Raw genomic sequence first — 13,025 nt, 5'->3', positions numbered from 1 at the left:
CGGCGGGCCGGAACCGCCCAGCTTCTCCTGGCCGCGAGCGAAAAACTGCCGGGACGGGACAAAATATATGCCCATGGGGTGAGGGCAGCCGAGCGCGGCCGCCGGCACGACGTCGTGGCACGCGCGCGCCCTGTGGCGTGGTGCATGTTCCTAGACGCCGTTTGCTTCATTTAATACCCCTAATTATTATCAAAGTTTACACTAGGTGTGCTACAGACCAAACCAAACAACCAAACAAGACCCTAGTCTAGTGTCCCACAGCTTGCTTTCCTTGCATTGCTTGTTCCTTCGTTCGTTCCATCAATCACAAAGTCCAAACAGCTCAGCTCGGGACAGTAGCAGCAGGAGTTGACGTCATAAAGCATCGCTGGGCATTTGTACAAGCAGTAGGCAGCAAGAACCAAACCAAACCAATAATAAATCCCTGCGGTAATAATTAAGCCTGGATCTGCCTCTCTCTCTATATGTATGATCCTAGTAGCCTAGTAGGTTACCACACTAGCTAGTATCAGTATACTGGTGTCTCTGTCACTATGGCTAGCTGCTGCTTGCCTGATGTGCGTTCGATCGGCTTCAAGAGTTCCCAGCCGGCGGGGGTCCAGCTCGCCGGCCGGCCACGCCACGCCACGCCACGCCACGGCCGCTCCGCATTACACGGGCGGCAGTGGCAGCGCCTCCGCCGGCGCCGGGGCGGCGGCGTGCTTGGTGGCGGCGGCGGCGGCGGCGCGGCACATGGGGCAGGTGGAGTGCGCGCGCAGCCAGGCGTCGACGCACTCGGCGTGGAACGCGTGCGCGCACTTGGGCAGCCGCCGCGCCTTCTCCCCGGCCTCCACCTGCCCCAGGCACACGGGGCAGTCCAGCGCCGGCGGCCCGTCGCCGCGCGCCAAGGTGAAGGTCGGCAGCGCGGCGATCGCGTCCGCGCTCATGCCGCAGTCGCCGCCGTCCTCCGCCGCGGCGCCCATGCCGCGCTGCCCGCGGCGGCAGCTGCTGCAGAGGTACCAGATGGCGAGGTAGAGGAGGAAGGTGAGGATGCCGATGGCGAAGGAGAGCCCCATGAAGAGCAGCCGCGCCCGGGTGCTGTACCGCGAGCTGTCCGAGAAGAGCCACGAGTTTGGGGAGCTCATGCTCATAGCTGGGGCTGGGGCGTCGACCTGCCCGCCAACTTGCCGGTCTTCCCTGGCTCCTCGGCGCCGGAAACGGAACGGAATTCCGGGCTCAGCAGTGCAGTGCGCGCGAGGATCCGTGGGCTCAGCTCAGCAGCGGAGTGATGAGGTGCCGGCGGCGGCAGCGGTGTTTGCTTTGCTTGTTGGCCTCTGCTCTGCTGCGGCCTGGGCTGGGTTTGTCTAGTGAGTGAGCAAGGCGAGGTCGCGTGCGCTTGCTTGCTGGGGCGAAGGGGCGCCGCCACTGCGGCAATTTATAAAGGGGTCTGCCGGCGGGAGGCTTGAGCGACACGGCCCGCGTCGAGGCGTTGGCGCGGGGCGACGTCAGACGTGAGAGGTCGCGCCGCGAGATATTTTGGTGCCCCAGGCCGCGCCGCGGGCGATCGGCGTCGGCTCGGGGAGGGGACGGAGGCCTCGGTTTGCTTGTTCGTTTCGGGCCGCACGACGGGAAGGGGGGGCCGAAAGGACGATGAGCCGCGCGCGGCGGAGAGGAAAGCGGCGCCACAAAAAGAGGAGCTCGGTGGGCCAGCCAGGGCCTACTACGCTGCAGATCGATCGATCATCCACCGCTGCTGATCGTGTGTGTGTCAAGTCGAGCGTGTCAAGTTTCGTGCCGGCGCCTTTACGGGCTGGCTGCCTGCCTGGTTCTGTCAAATTTTTTTGCCTGTTTTCTCCAAACCAGCTAGGATGGTTCACACATGCCAGTCGTTTTCTCAGTCCTTTTTTTAGGGAGACGACGACGACCAGACCAACAACCAGTCTTTTCCCTCTGCTTGCACCGCACCAAACGCTCAAACTACGTCATGCGTTGGTGGGTCATTTTTGTGTTGGTGCATAACATCATCACCACCTCAAAAAAAAAAAAAAAAAACAAACATCATCACCCAAGAGTTTGAGCTCACGGGGGTGCTGCCGTGCCTAGTATCTGTTGACAGTTCCTGCACCCTCGCATGTGTTACTAGTGAGATTTGATCACCGGTGTTTGCAGCTGGCGACCACGATAAGATGGTGATCGGTTCGATCACAGTGCCGCCCGGGAGTCATAACCCAATGATTAGGTGCAGTATGCGCGTGTAGTGTGTGTTATGGTGGGAAAGTCCACTCCACTAGTCCAGGCATACATGCCCTTTTCTAATCTTTTTACCAGCCCACAGAATTACTAGCAAAGTGCATGAGAACATGGCATGTGCTAGATAGCTATAGCACGCTACGCGGAACCGTGAATGAGATAGAAAATGAGAAAAAGAACAAACCAAAGCTTACACGTCCCCAATACAGGACTGTGTATCTTATTCCTAACTGTCCTTGATGTGCACGGTTGGTACGCGAGATTCCGTATTCCTTGCAGCCGTGCGCTTTGTCAATCATGAATAGCTGTGTTCTCTAAAAGGGACAGTGACTGCTCCCGGAGGGGCAGCACCTGATCGCGCCAGCGAAAGGCGCCACACGGACACGCGACACGTAGCTCTCCGTGCCTCTCTGAAGTGACTCTTCTGAATGCCAAAACCCGCTCGATGATCAGGTGGCAGGTTGCGGTGAAGTGGGGACGAGCAGGCGACAGCTTTGGGTTCAGATGTTGATGTGATCCCTTCACGCTCATGGTAGCTTCAGCATTCAGGCCCCGTGCTCCCACCATCTTTCAGGTGATTATTGGTAGGCAGGCACGGCATATGATGATGATCAGAAAATCCATGTAATAATGTGCTTGCATGTGTGTCATAGGTGTGCGCACTTTCAGACGTATCTGTGTCTGTGCAGCATGTCGATTCAGTTGTGCAGCTCGCACTCCTTTCAGAAAGTACACGATTATTTACAATGTTTTTTTTGGTTATTTTCATTGCAAAATGATGAATCTCCTTCCGTAGGTTTCAAATTACGAGTACGAGAATTGAAAGACATGAAAATTCTCGATTCTCTACGGCGTCCAGGAGATATAGATAGAATATTTTTGGAAACAAAAAAAAATCGAGTCCAAGAAAGTTAATTTCCTATAATCTGTCTGTGCGGAGAAGAATAGTTCACCGACAAGGCGAGAGACGAGGAAGAAACAAAGGGTTCATACTTCAGACAGAGTATTCTTTTTCTTCTCCCCGCTGGTTCTTCTGGAAAAAAAGATTCAGATGCCGCACCAACAACATTTGATGCTGCTGGTCTCTCAGCCCACGGGAAGAGGAAGATCGATCACTGCTCCTAAATTCCCTGTCGGCCAACACAAGCCACAAACCAAACCGAGGCTGGTATGACAACTAACTAGTACACGAAAAAAAGCTCTCCTAGGCTGCCTCTTGTGCAAGGTGCAATGGTTTTTGATGACGTCAAAAAGGGTGAGTTGAGAACTTGAGATCCCAAGCTGCCCCCACATGGTTCCCCTCTCTTTTTTTCCCCCTTGACGTCAAACAATGGGTTCAGCGGATGGATCCCGGCCGACGGCCCCCAGTTTGTGGATCGGCCATTACGGACGGCGTGGCCACCACCGGGTTCCGTTTGGGAGTGCGGCGGCGCGCGGCCAGTTTTCCTTTCTCCTCTTGTTGGATTGGATCACGTCACATCAGATGCACACTCATCGAATGAAGGAAATATGGAGACAGACAAATTGGGCTTAAACATTTGGGCCCATTACGGATTTAGGCCCATCATCGTACTGGTCCGGAGCGCAGCACATGGGCCGGCCATGCTGATCGTGTCTCGGAAGGCGGCCCACGAGGTGATGAGGAATTGAGGACGAGCGACGCCGACGCCTTCAGCGTCGAGCGGCCGCTGAGCGCCCAAATCTTGAGCCCCGGCTCGCCGCGCCGCGCGTCTCAGCGGCACGTCGCCCGGCACACGGGGCACGTCGGGCGCAGGCGCAGCCACGCGTCGACGCACCGCGCGTGGAACGCGTGCGTGCAGCAGGGGAGCGCCCGCGCCGTCTCGCCTTCCTCGACGGCGCCCAGGCACACCGCGCACTCCGCCGCCGCGCCTGCGCCGGGGCTCACGAAGCAGGGCAGCCGCGCGATGGTGGCGTCGTCGAGGCCCGAGGAAGCGCAGCGGCCGTCGATCCGCGTCCCCGCGGGGAGGCCGTCGTCGTCGACGTCGACGCACAGTGTGGCGAGCAGGTGGTTCGCGTAGAGCACCGCCGCGTACCGCAGGAGGACGACGAAGGCGGCGAGGGCGGCGAGCTCGAGGGCCACGCCGACGCCGTCGTACTCGCAGGCGACGTCCGTCGATCCGGAAGCACCCGGCATTGCTAAGCTAATCTAGCAGCCAGCGTTGGTTCTTGGCATGTCTCGTGCTCTGGATTTCGCAATCAAGCTAGAGAGCGCTTATGAACTACCGGCAAGCATTGGAGCCGCGTACAAATCGGGCGGTGCTTCCCGGTTTCAGCAAGCGGCGCTGCAGTGGTTTTGGACTCTGCTGACTTCTTGGTCGCGTCGCGCCCGCAGGAAGAGCTGGTCGTAGCCGCGGTGGCCGGACCATCTTTCTACCACCAGTATGTATACTATCTATCTTTTTAATTTTGCTCGAGGTTTAAGAACACCCTCCACTAGACTGACACTGCTTGTAGATACTGACACGGCTCTTTTAGCAAGCAGCAAGTGGTTTTGGTCAAGGAAGCATGTTGGGAAATTTTAGGCGGAAATGAGGAGGCCGGGATGGACGTCAACGCATCAGAAATACAGACTTCCGGAAGTGATAGCTGCACGTCACAAGTGATAGCTGAAACTGACTTCATGATGCTGAAGATGGCGCTGGATGGCAGCGACGACTTCTCTCTCGCGCCAGCGGGAGGCCTTGATACAGGAGATCAAAGCGTCTGTAACAGGTTGTTTAAATTCCTTTTCGGTTAGTTTCTGCCCTCGGCTGTGTAACAGGGTAGCGCACGAACTTGCTGCCTGTACGTGCTCTCCGAATGCCAATCTCAGCTGGGATGGCATGCCTACGGGCCTGGAGAGCCTGGTGGCTGGTGATCTCACCGTGCCTTGAGTTAATGGAATGCTTTTCCTAGTAAGAAAAAACTTGAGCTGAGTAAAACGGAGGGAGTACTAAACTTATCAATGACTACCGTATATTTAAGGGAAAGCTATATATATCACTCAAGTGATTTGGGCCGCTCTCTCACTCGATTTTTTTTCTCTCCGGTCGCGTTTCATCTGCGCCGCCCGTTTCTTTCTTTGTCTAACATGTGGGCCCCACTTTTTTTTGGTTTCCGCGCTCTGTTGTTTCTTTTCTCCCGCTCTCTATTTTTATCTTTCCGTTGGTTGCTCTCTCTCTCCTCTCTTCCCGTTGGTTTCATTTCTTCTTCCCCCATTCTTAGCTCCGCTTCTGCAGGCGATTTCTAGGATTTAGGTGAGTTTGCTCTCGATTTTCATCTCGGCTTTCGATCCCCCTACTCTCGCGTGATTTGCTCTGTTGTTTATGCTCCCGTAGCTCGTAGGTTTGTTTTTGTTCTTCTAGATGTTCCTAATTCATGTTGTATTCTAACTATTTTCCCATTGATTAGGCTTGTTTCTCATGGTTTTGGTCGGATTCCTATTTGAATTTTGGGTTTCAGTAAGTTTTTGATGCATCATCGAGTATCGATTTCGCTCAAATTCATCATCCTGTATTTTTTCCCTTGATTACTGTCCATTCTCTTCCTCCCCAACCTAATCTCTGTTTTATCCCTTTTGCGAAGATCCGTTTAGTTTGTGATGTTTAGTTTTGCGATTCTAATCTACTTGTCTGGTCATTTTGTTAGTTGTTCAGCGCTAATTTCGACTCTTCTAGTTGATTCCGAGGCTACTTTGTGTGTTGGTTATGCTTTGTTTCCCATTATTTTGTCGGATCCTTTTTCTGATTTAGGGTTTGTTGAATCTTAATCATGTGTAGATTTGCTCTCAATTTGCTCATTCTCTGAACATCATGTTACTGAAGTTTCATGAATTTTTTAGTTGTTTTTTCGTGAATTTAACCTACTTTATCTTGGTGATTTGTTAGTTGATTTCCGCTAATTCTGATTTTTCGTAGTTGATTCGGTGGTTTCTGTTCGTTGGGTCATATTTGTGTTTGTATTTTTCCTTCCTTTTTAGCTACGACTGTGGATTTCTTCTATTATTCCAACCTCTATTTTCACATTTTTAGTATTCATCCACATGAATCTCTTATTCATTTTTAGTCGTTTTCGTTAGCTGTCTGTTGTTTTTTTTTGCATTATGATTGTGCTATTAGTCTCTTGCAAGTTTTGATTTCTCATAATTCTTTAAGTTCCTTGTTGCGCTGCTGAACTTTGTGTATGCCTTTTGTAGTCGACTAGCTAAGAGAAAGATGGCCAAGACAAATTGTCATATAGATAAATTTAAGTAGGAACGGCATAACCAATGTCGATCACCTTTGTTAGATCCTATGGTCTTCAGCTAGTGTTTTGTGGTGCTTTAAAAGGTGATGTAAACATTTTGCGGTCATGTTTTTTGCACTGTTAGGTTACATGTGTTGTAGTGCTATATATGTGGGTTGCATGGGAAGGTATATAGACCATGCCTTACTTTAAATTACATGGATGTTAAATATCAAAGTTCAGAACATAGGAGGGCCTAATATTGTGTTTTTCCCCTAAAAATCCATTTGACTGATAAAGTGTATGTTCAAACAGTCTACACTCGATAATTTATCTTGTTTCATCTGTTTGTCTCGTTCTTGGACTATGCTTGTATCAAAACAGATAATACCAAGCAATGACCATATCTCATTAAAGTAACTAAACATGCTACACATTTTTCTGCTTTGTTTTTTGATATCTGATGTCTAGAGTTCAGGCATAGTTGTGCTCTGTTGGGTTCTTTCTGATCATCTTGGTCCAATTTAGTAGTCACTAGTCTTGGTCTTTTTCTCTGAATTGTATGTTTTCAGTGTTTTTCTGGCTGCAAGTTCTTTTGGTTTGCGAAAAATCTGTTATGATCGGTAAGGTCTATGAGCGGTGCAAGCCTAAGAGTGGCTGAGCAGAAGGCCTCGGCAAGGCCTGTGCGCGCCCCAGCGCCACGCCGAACGGCTGCTCGCGATCACCACGCGAAGCCGCCGGCAGCTCATCAATTAGATCCTAGTTCTCAGGAGTTTGTTTAGCTTTTCAATTGTAATCAAGCTAGCTGTAATTGGTTGTTAGGATTTGGGTATAAGTACCAAACTCAGTTAAGGAATACAGCAGCCAGAGATTTGTTATATCTCTCACACTCACTCGGGCACTTGGAGTTCCTTCGCATGTCTCGCATTGTTAGATTAATTTAGCCGTACTAAGCCAATAGCGAATAACAAACTCTTTCCTACTCCCTCAACCTTAATTCACTCCCATCCTGCCAAGCCTTAGCTGCCAGCGCATTGTATCTAAGCACACTATGGCAAATTGATACAAGTAGCTAAAGATCTCGCATCCGACATCTCCTGCAAAAGTGATAGCGGCTGTAGCATCCGTGTGGAAGAGGGTAAGCTTTCAGCAATTTTTTGGATTGGAAAGGATGAATACTTGTGTTGGGTCCTATAGACCATGATAGCCTCAGATCAAAACCTAAAGCAAGGGTTGATCATAGAAGCCAGGGCAATGAGTATTCAAGAATTTTATTATGCAGCTAATTATATTTCAGTTCTAGCCTTTTGGTCCCTTGAATTATTATTGGCACTTTACATTATTTCTGTTTTCAGGGGTCTTCTTCTTTTTCCTTTGTTTTGTTTAGACCTCAAGCATTGGCTGATCCTGATGTAGCTATATCTTTCTATTTCATGCAACTTTGTCATGTTAATCAAGGACAGAGGCATTATCTGCATATTTCAGCTATATCTTTTTATTTCATGCAAGTCTATCAATGGCTGATGTAGCATTATCTGCATATATTGTTTCAGGGGTCTTCATTCGATGGCTGAAGATGCAACAGAAGTCCAACAGGATGCAATAGAAGACCAATATGATTACAATCTCGGCACTAGGTTACTTCCTACGAATGTCATCAGTGCAGCTGAGTTCCTCAGTCGTAAGGAGAAAGCAAAGATTAAAGACCAGTTTTTTGGTGTCTTTTTAGAATTAACAGCGGTAAGCCCAGGAAGAAGAGATTTGGTAAGGTGGCTGTACAACAATGCCAAAGTCGAAGCAGGCTGCATCATGCTTCATATAAAGCCAAGGGTCTACCTGCAGCTCACGCCTCTGGTGGTACACAAAATTTTGGGGACCCCAAACAATGGAGACATGCCTCCAAAATGCACATTGAAGGAAAGAAATGAGGAATTTGATAAGATGCGTAGGTTACTTGATTTACTTTCTCAGGAAGGTGATGAGCAGGTTGACAAGGAAGAAAATAATGTGGAAGATAAGGGTGACCAGGATGGTGAAGATGGGGATGGTGAAGATGGGGAGGGTGGCAAGAAAAAAAAAAGAAAAGATAGATATTACCATCCAGCATATTCTTGATAAGCTTAAAAAGCTATATGAAGAAGAGCAAAACAAGGAGCTCAGCGAGTAAGAGGGCGAGCTCAAATTAAGATTATTCTATGGTAATCATAGACTCCTATCTGATGCCATGAACTAGCACTACCCTCAATCAGGAGGCTGTTATGCTCACCAGAAATATGGACTTGATTGCTGAGTTCAACTGGTCCAGAATAGTCTATGAAGATTTGAGGGAAGCTGTGTTAAATTGGCACGATCAGAAAGACAACCCTAAGCCGAGGAAGCAGAGGAAGGGAAACGAACAATGACTCTCCATGGGTGCTGTATGGTCCCAATGGTATGACAGACTCAACCTTGTCTCGATTGTTCTTTTTTTCCTTATTTACAATTGTGTTTGTCTTAACACTAAATTATGCTTGACAGGTGTATTACTTAGATAGTGTGGACTATCCGAAGTTCAGAAAGAAGGACTTACTCCCTCCTCGCATCAACAAATACACAAAAAAGGAACTGATGGAAATTTCAATCAAATGTAAAGCTAAGTCAAGTGATGACTATGTTGAACTTCCTGTTAGTAACAACTAGATTTCATTAGAGGCATCATTTCTTTGTCCAAGATGTAACATGTTTGTTCATTTTTTTGAGTTAAAGAACAGGACGCGCACCTGTTATGAAAACTTGTTGCAGCCGAATGCAGCTGAGGCCGCTGAACCCATACCTGTTGACAGGAGTTAATAGAAAAATGCTGCTCTTGCTAAGGCACGCGAGCGTTATGTGGCTAAAGGAACAGATTTAGATGTTGAAATTGGAACTTTGCTAGAGGGATGCAGCAGTACAAATGAACAAAATGCATTGGAACGAGTGAAAAGTTTGTACTCTTAGCTTGTTCTACAAAAGGTTGAATCGGCGGGACAACATGCTGTACTTGACTTTCATGGTCATTCAAGTATTGAAGATGTTTTTGTCAAATGCTTCAGGCCAACAGGACACATGGATTCCTCTGTAATGTCAGCTCAGTTTATGTTGTGGAAATTGAATGGAAGGCTGAGAAGAAGCCATATATTATCATTTCAGAAGGGAATGGGAACAATTTGGCACTAAATGTGTCTGACATTCTAAAGAAAGAACTTGATGGAAGTGTAGAGGGCACCAGTCTGGTTTTTGTGCCTATCCATAATGAAGATGAGCATCACTGGTTCCTGCTGATGATAGACATTGAGGAAAAATGTGATTGGGTACTGAACCCCAAGCCAGCTTGCAGTGTATTCTATCCGCAAATGATGTGTTTGAAGCAGCATGCAGTTGTTTGCTGAAGATGGGTGTACAAACATCTTTGTGGCCTTTGTCATTCATGCGTGGTCTTGCACCTCAAGAGGACGAGTAAGTCTTGTACTTCTCCATTATTTCATTGTAGGAAACTAGGTTCTGTTTTCACAGATAACATCTGTTTAGGGCAATAACTTTTTCTTAGACACGCCAACTTCTACTTATATCTGCCAATGCCAATACGCTAATTATTGTTGCAGTTTTGATTGCGGGGTCCATGTTCTCATGTACATTGATGGTTTTGAAAGGAGGGACATATATGGTTATGATAAGGTTAGTGCTTGCTTGATGTTTCTTTTATTTTTTGCAAATCCCATAAATACTTATTATTTGCCTTAAAATACAAGAAATAGTTTTTTCGTACCGGCAGAAAACTGCAGTTGACCTCATCTACAACAAAGAAAATAGGGTGCGCCCAAATGTACGGTGCGCCCTGAAAAGTGTACAAGGGGATGCTGTCCTGAGAAGTGTACAAGGGGATGCTGCCCTGGCTGTGGTAATTGCCCCTCAATAATAAATATCCTCCTCTGTGGCAGAAGTGACAGCTGATGGGTCTGCCCCACAAAATGTACAAAGGGATGTTCAACAACAAGAATCCACTCGAGAATCCTCCTCTGGGGCAGAAGATACTTCGCACAAGAGGGGGGCTGAAGAAATGAGTGAGATTGAAATGTCGGCTGCAAAAAAGAACATAACTTCCTCGAGATTAACTCTACAAGTGGCTAGATACACAAAGGAGCCTGCAAATATAAGCTCGAAGCTGTATGAACTTGTTTGCTCGGGGAAGTACAAGGAGTAAGTATTTGTTTCTAATACTCCTTGTATTTGTTTTGTGCAATTACTATATCTAATTCAATCAACAAGACTTATTTCTTTTGTGCATCTAATACTCCTCGTATTGTAAATGACAGACATGAGATCATATCTATTGGAGAAATATCCATAACAACAGCTTCCATGGCTGAATTCATCTCTGGTGGTGTGCTCAGCGGTGATACCCTACAGGCATTCACTAAATGCCTGATGTATGATGAGGAAAATGGTACAAAAGCCAGAATATTTTTAGCACCGCAGTACTATGTAAGTAGTATTTAACTCTCTGGTTATTATAAGTTTATTGCCAGGGGGCTTTGCCCCACGGTTTCTGTTAAAAAAATAACTTGCTGTTTGTTTTGCACCAGGAAAAGGACACAGAGAAATTTAAGGAAAATATTGCCAAGACGCTGCCCGCATCATTTTGGCCATCATGTGTGATGGTAAAACCAGTCTATTTTAAATGTAAGTAAACCCTTTGATTCTCCCTATATCTTTCAATGCATGATTTTTTTCCAGATCTTCTTACCAGTATTGCATGGAAATGATTGGATTGTCTACTGTGCACATCGTTATACAAATGCCATGAGCTTCAAAGAACGAGAACATTGTGCTGCAACGAGGCAAGACCAGCGCAAATCTGTTATGAAGGTACTACAGCAAGCTATAAACGAAAAAAATTTCCCGGGCAAAAAGGACAAAAATAAACAAAACTTTGCTCAAAGGGCTGTTGAATGTCCTAACTACGCAGAAGACCTGACTGATACTGCCCATAAAATTGGTTTACTGGCATTGCATTTTATGGAGTTTTTTACTGGTCTTTCGTACAATCCCTGCTTGGAGGGATACAAAACTTCAGTCCTGGAGTACCTTCTCGTCCATAAAAAAAACACCTCCAAGTACGCAAAGAATGTTCTGGAAGACCTGTAATTGTTAACTTGATGGGCTGAACTAGTTGACTGGATGAGATGACTGCATGTGTGGTTTCTGAATGGCTTGTATGATTTAATGTGTGGATGAGATGACTGCCTCAATCTGTGGCACTTAAAGCACTCACGTTGGTTTGATGTCATATATCTTTCTTTTTTTCATGTATAATGTCTTCTTTTGACTCTCAGACCATGTCTTGTCTTCTCTGGCTATCTTCATTTTTCTTTGTCTTTTTTTCTGCTCCCATTGCTGTGCTCCCTTGTTCTAACTTGCTTCTTCATTCTGTTTTTCTCCTTTCTTCATCTTCTTTTTTCTTTTACCATTTGGACCTGCTCAATGAAAATATTTACATTTATTAGTTGTATTAGAAATGCTTATAAAGTGTGTATTATTCTGGTAATTCAAACAAGATATCTTACTTGACTGTTGTGTTTTTTTTGTTCTTCATTTTTTTTTGCTTCTGCCTTTGCCATCTTAGCGCTGAGCTGCTCCACCATTGGGATTAGTCTTGTTGGGTTTTTTGGTTGCCCTTTTTGTTGAATTCTAGTTGGATCCCCAAGCCTGACTATTTCCTGGTTACTCGTCTCTATTGAAACCTGCCTTGCATTGCATCTTCTGTTATGTTTGATGCTGATTGTCCATTAGTTTCTTTAAGCAAGGTGTCCAGATGATTTTCAATCCACTCAAATTCTGCTGTTAGGTATTCTGTTGCAATTTCTCCTTTTGCACCCTTAGATGTCAATATAGCTGCTTTCCTGGATAGCATGTTAAATCTGACTAGCTCATGAGTTGTATTTGAGTCCTCACTATGAGTAATGTGAAACCTAGAATTTTTTTCCTCCAACAATCAATGAAATACTTATCTGGTATTATATTAATTTCTTCTTCAACTATCACTTTCAGGATATGTGCACAAAGGATGCCATCTTTGTTGAACTTTCCACATATGCAGCTGAACTCCTCCTTTCCTTCAGTTAAGTCTGTTACCACTATGTATTTTAGAATTCTCTTATGTTTCTTTATTTGATTAGACTTGTACCACACTTCAAAATATTTTTTTTGTTCTGTTTTCTTATATTTGTATCTTTCTGTCTGCCTCAATTGGTTCAGAAACTTCACATATATGTTTCTGTTATATAGATCCATTGCTTGCTGCTCAATTGTGTACCCTTAGTGCAATTCCTTTGGTGTCTTCTCTTTGCTGAAGTTGTCTTCTATTTCTTCTTTGTTTTTTATATTGTCCACTATTCTTTGATACTCACGCAAGAAACTGACAATGCTGTATGTAGGTTCAACATTGTCTTTGAATCTTGCATTCATTCCTTCACTCCTTCCAGTGCTCTGTATGAATGGGAAGAAATCATTTTTTAGGTACACAGGTATGAACCTTTTTCTTGTTTCCCACATTT

At 46.3% G+C, this 13,025-nt stretch overlaps 2 protein-coding genes across 2 annotated transcripts; both read right to left on the bottom strand.

Moving 5' to 3' along the window:
* Positions 1–322: 322 nt before the first annotated feature.
* Positions 323–1,486, bottom strand: LOC120705610 (RING-H2 finger protein ATL39-like). Its single transcript, XM_039990048.1, has one exon. It carries the CDS (start codon positions 1,128–1,130, stop codon positions 651–653), a length of 480 nt encoding a protein of 159 aa, XP_039845982.1. The 5' UTR covers positions 1,131–1,486; the 3' UTR covers positions 323–650.
* A 2,242-nt stretch (positions 1,487–3,728) lies between these two features.
* Positions 3,729–4,585, bottom strand: LOC120710414 (RING-H2 finger protein ATL66-like). Its single transcript, XM_039996104.1, has one exon. It carries the CDS (start codon positions 4,382–4,384, stop codon positions 3,962–3,964), a length of 423 nt encoding a protein of 140 aa, XP_039852038.1. The 5' UTR covers positions 4,385–4,585; the 3' UTR covers positions 3,729–3,961.
* Positions 4,586–13,025: the final 8,440 nt, after the last annotated feature.

The sequence above is a fragment of the Panicum virgatum genome, chromosome 5K (genome assembly GCF_016808335.1).
Source record: "Panicum virgatum strain AP13 chromosome 5K, P.virgatum_v5, whole genome shotgun sequence".
Taxonomy (NCBI): domain Eukaryota; kingdom Viridiplantae; phylum Streptophyta; class Magnoliopsida; order Poales; family Poaceae; genus Panicum; species Panicum virgatum.
Note: the sequence above shows the minus strand (reverse complement) of the source record. Positions and strands in the feature narration are given on the sequence as shown.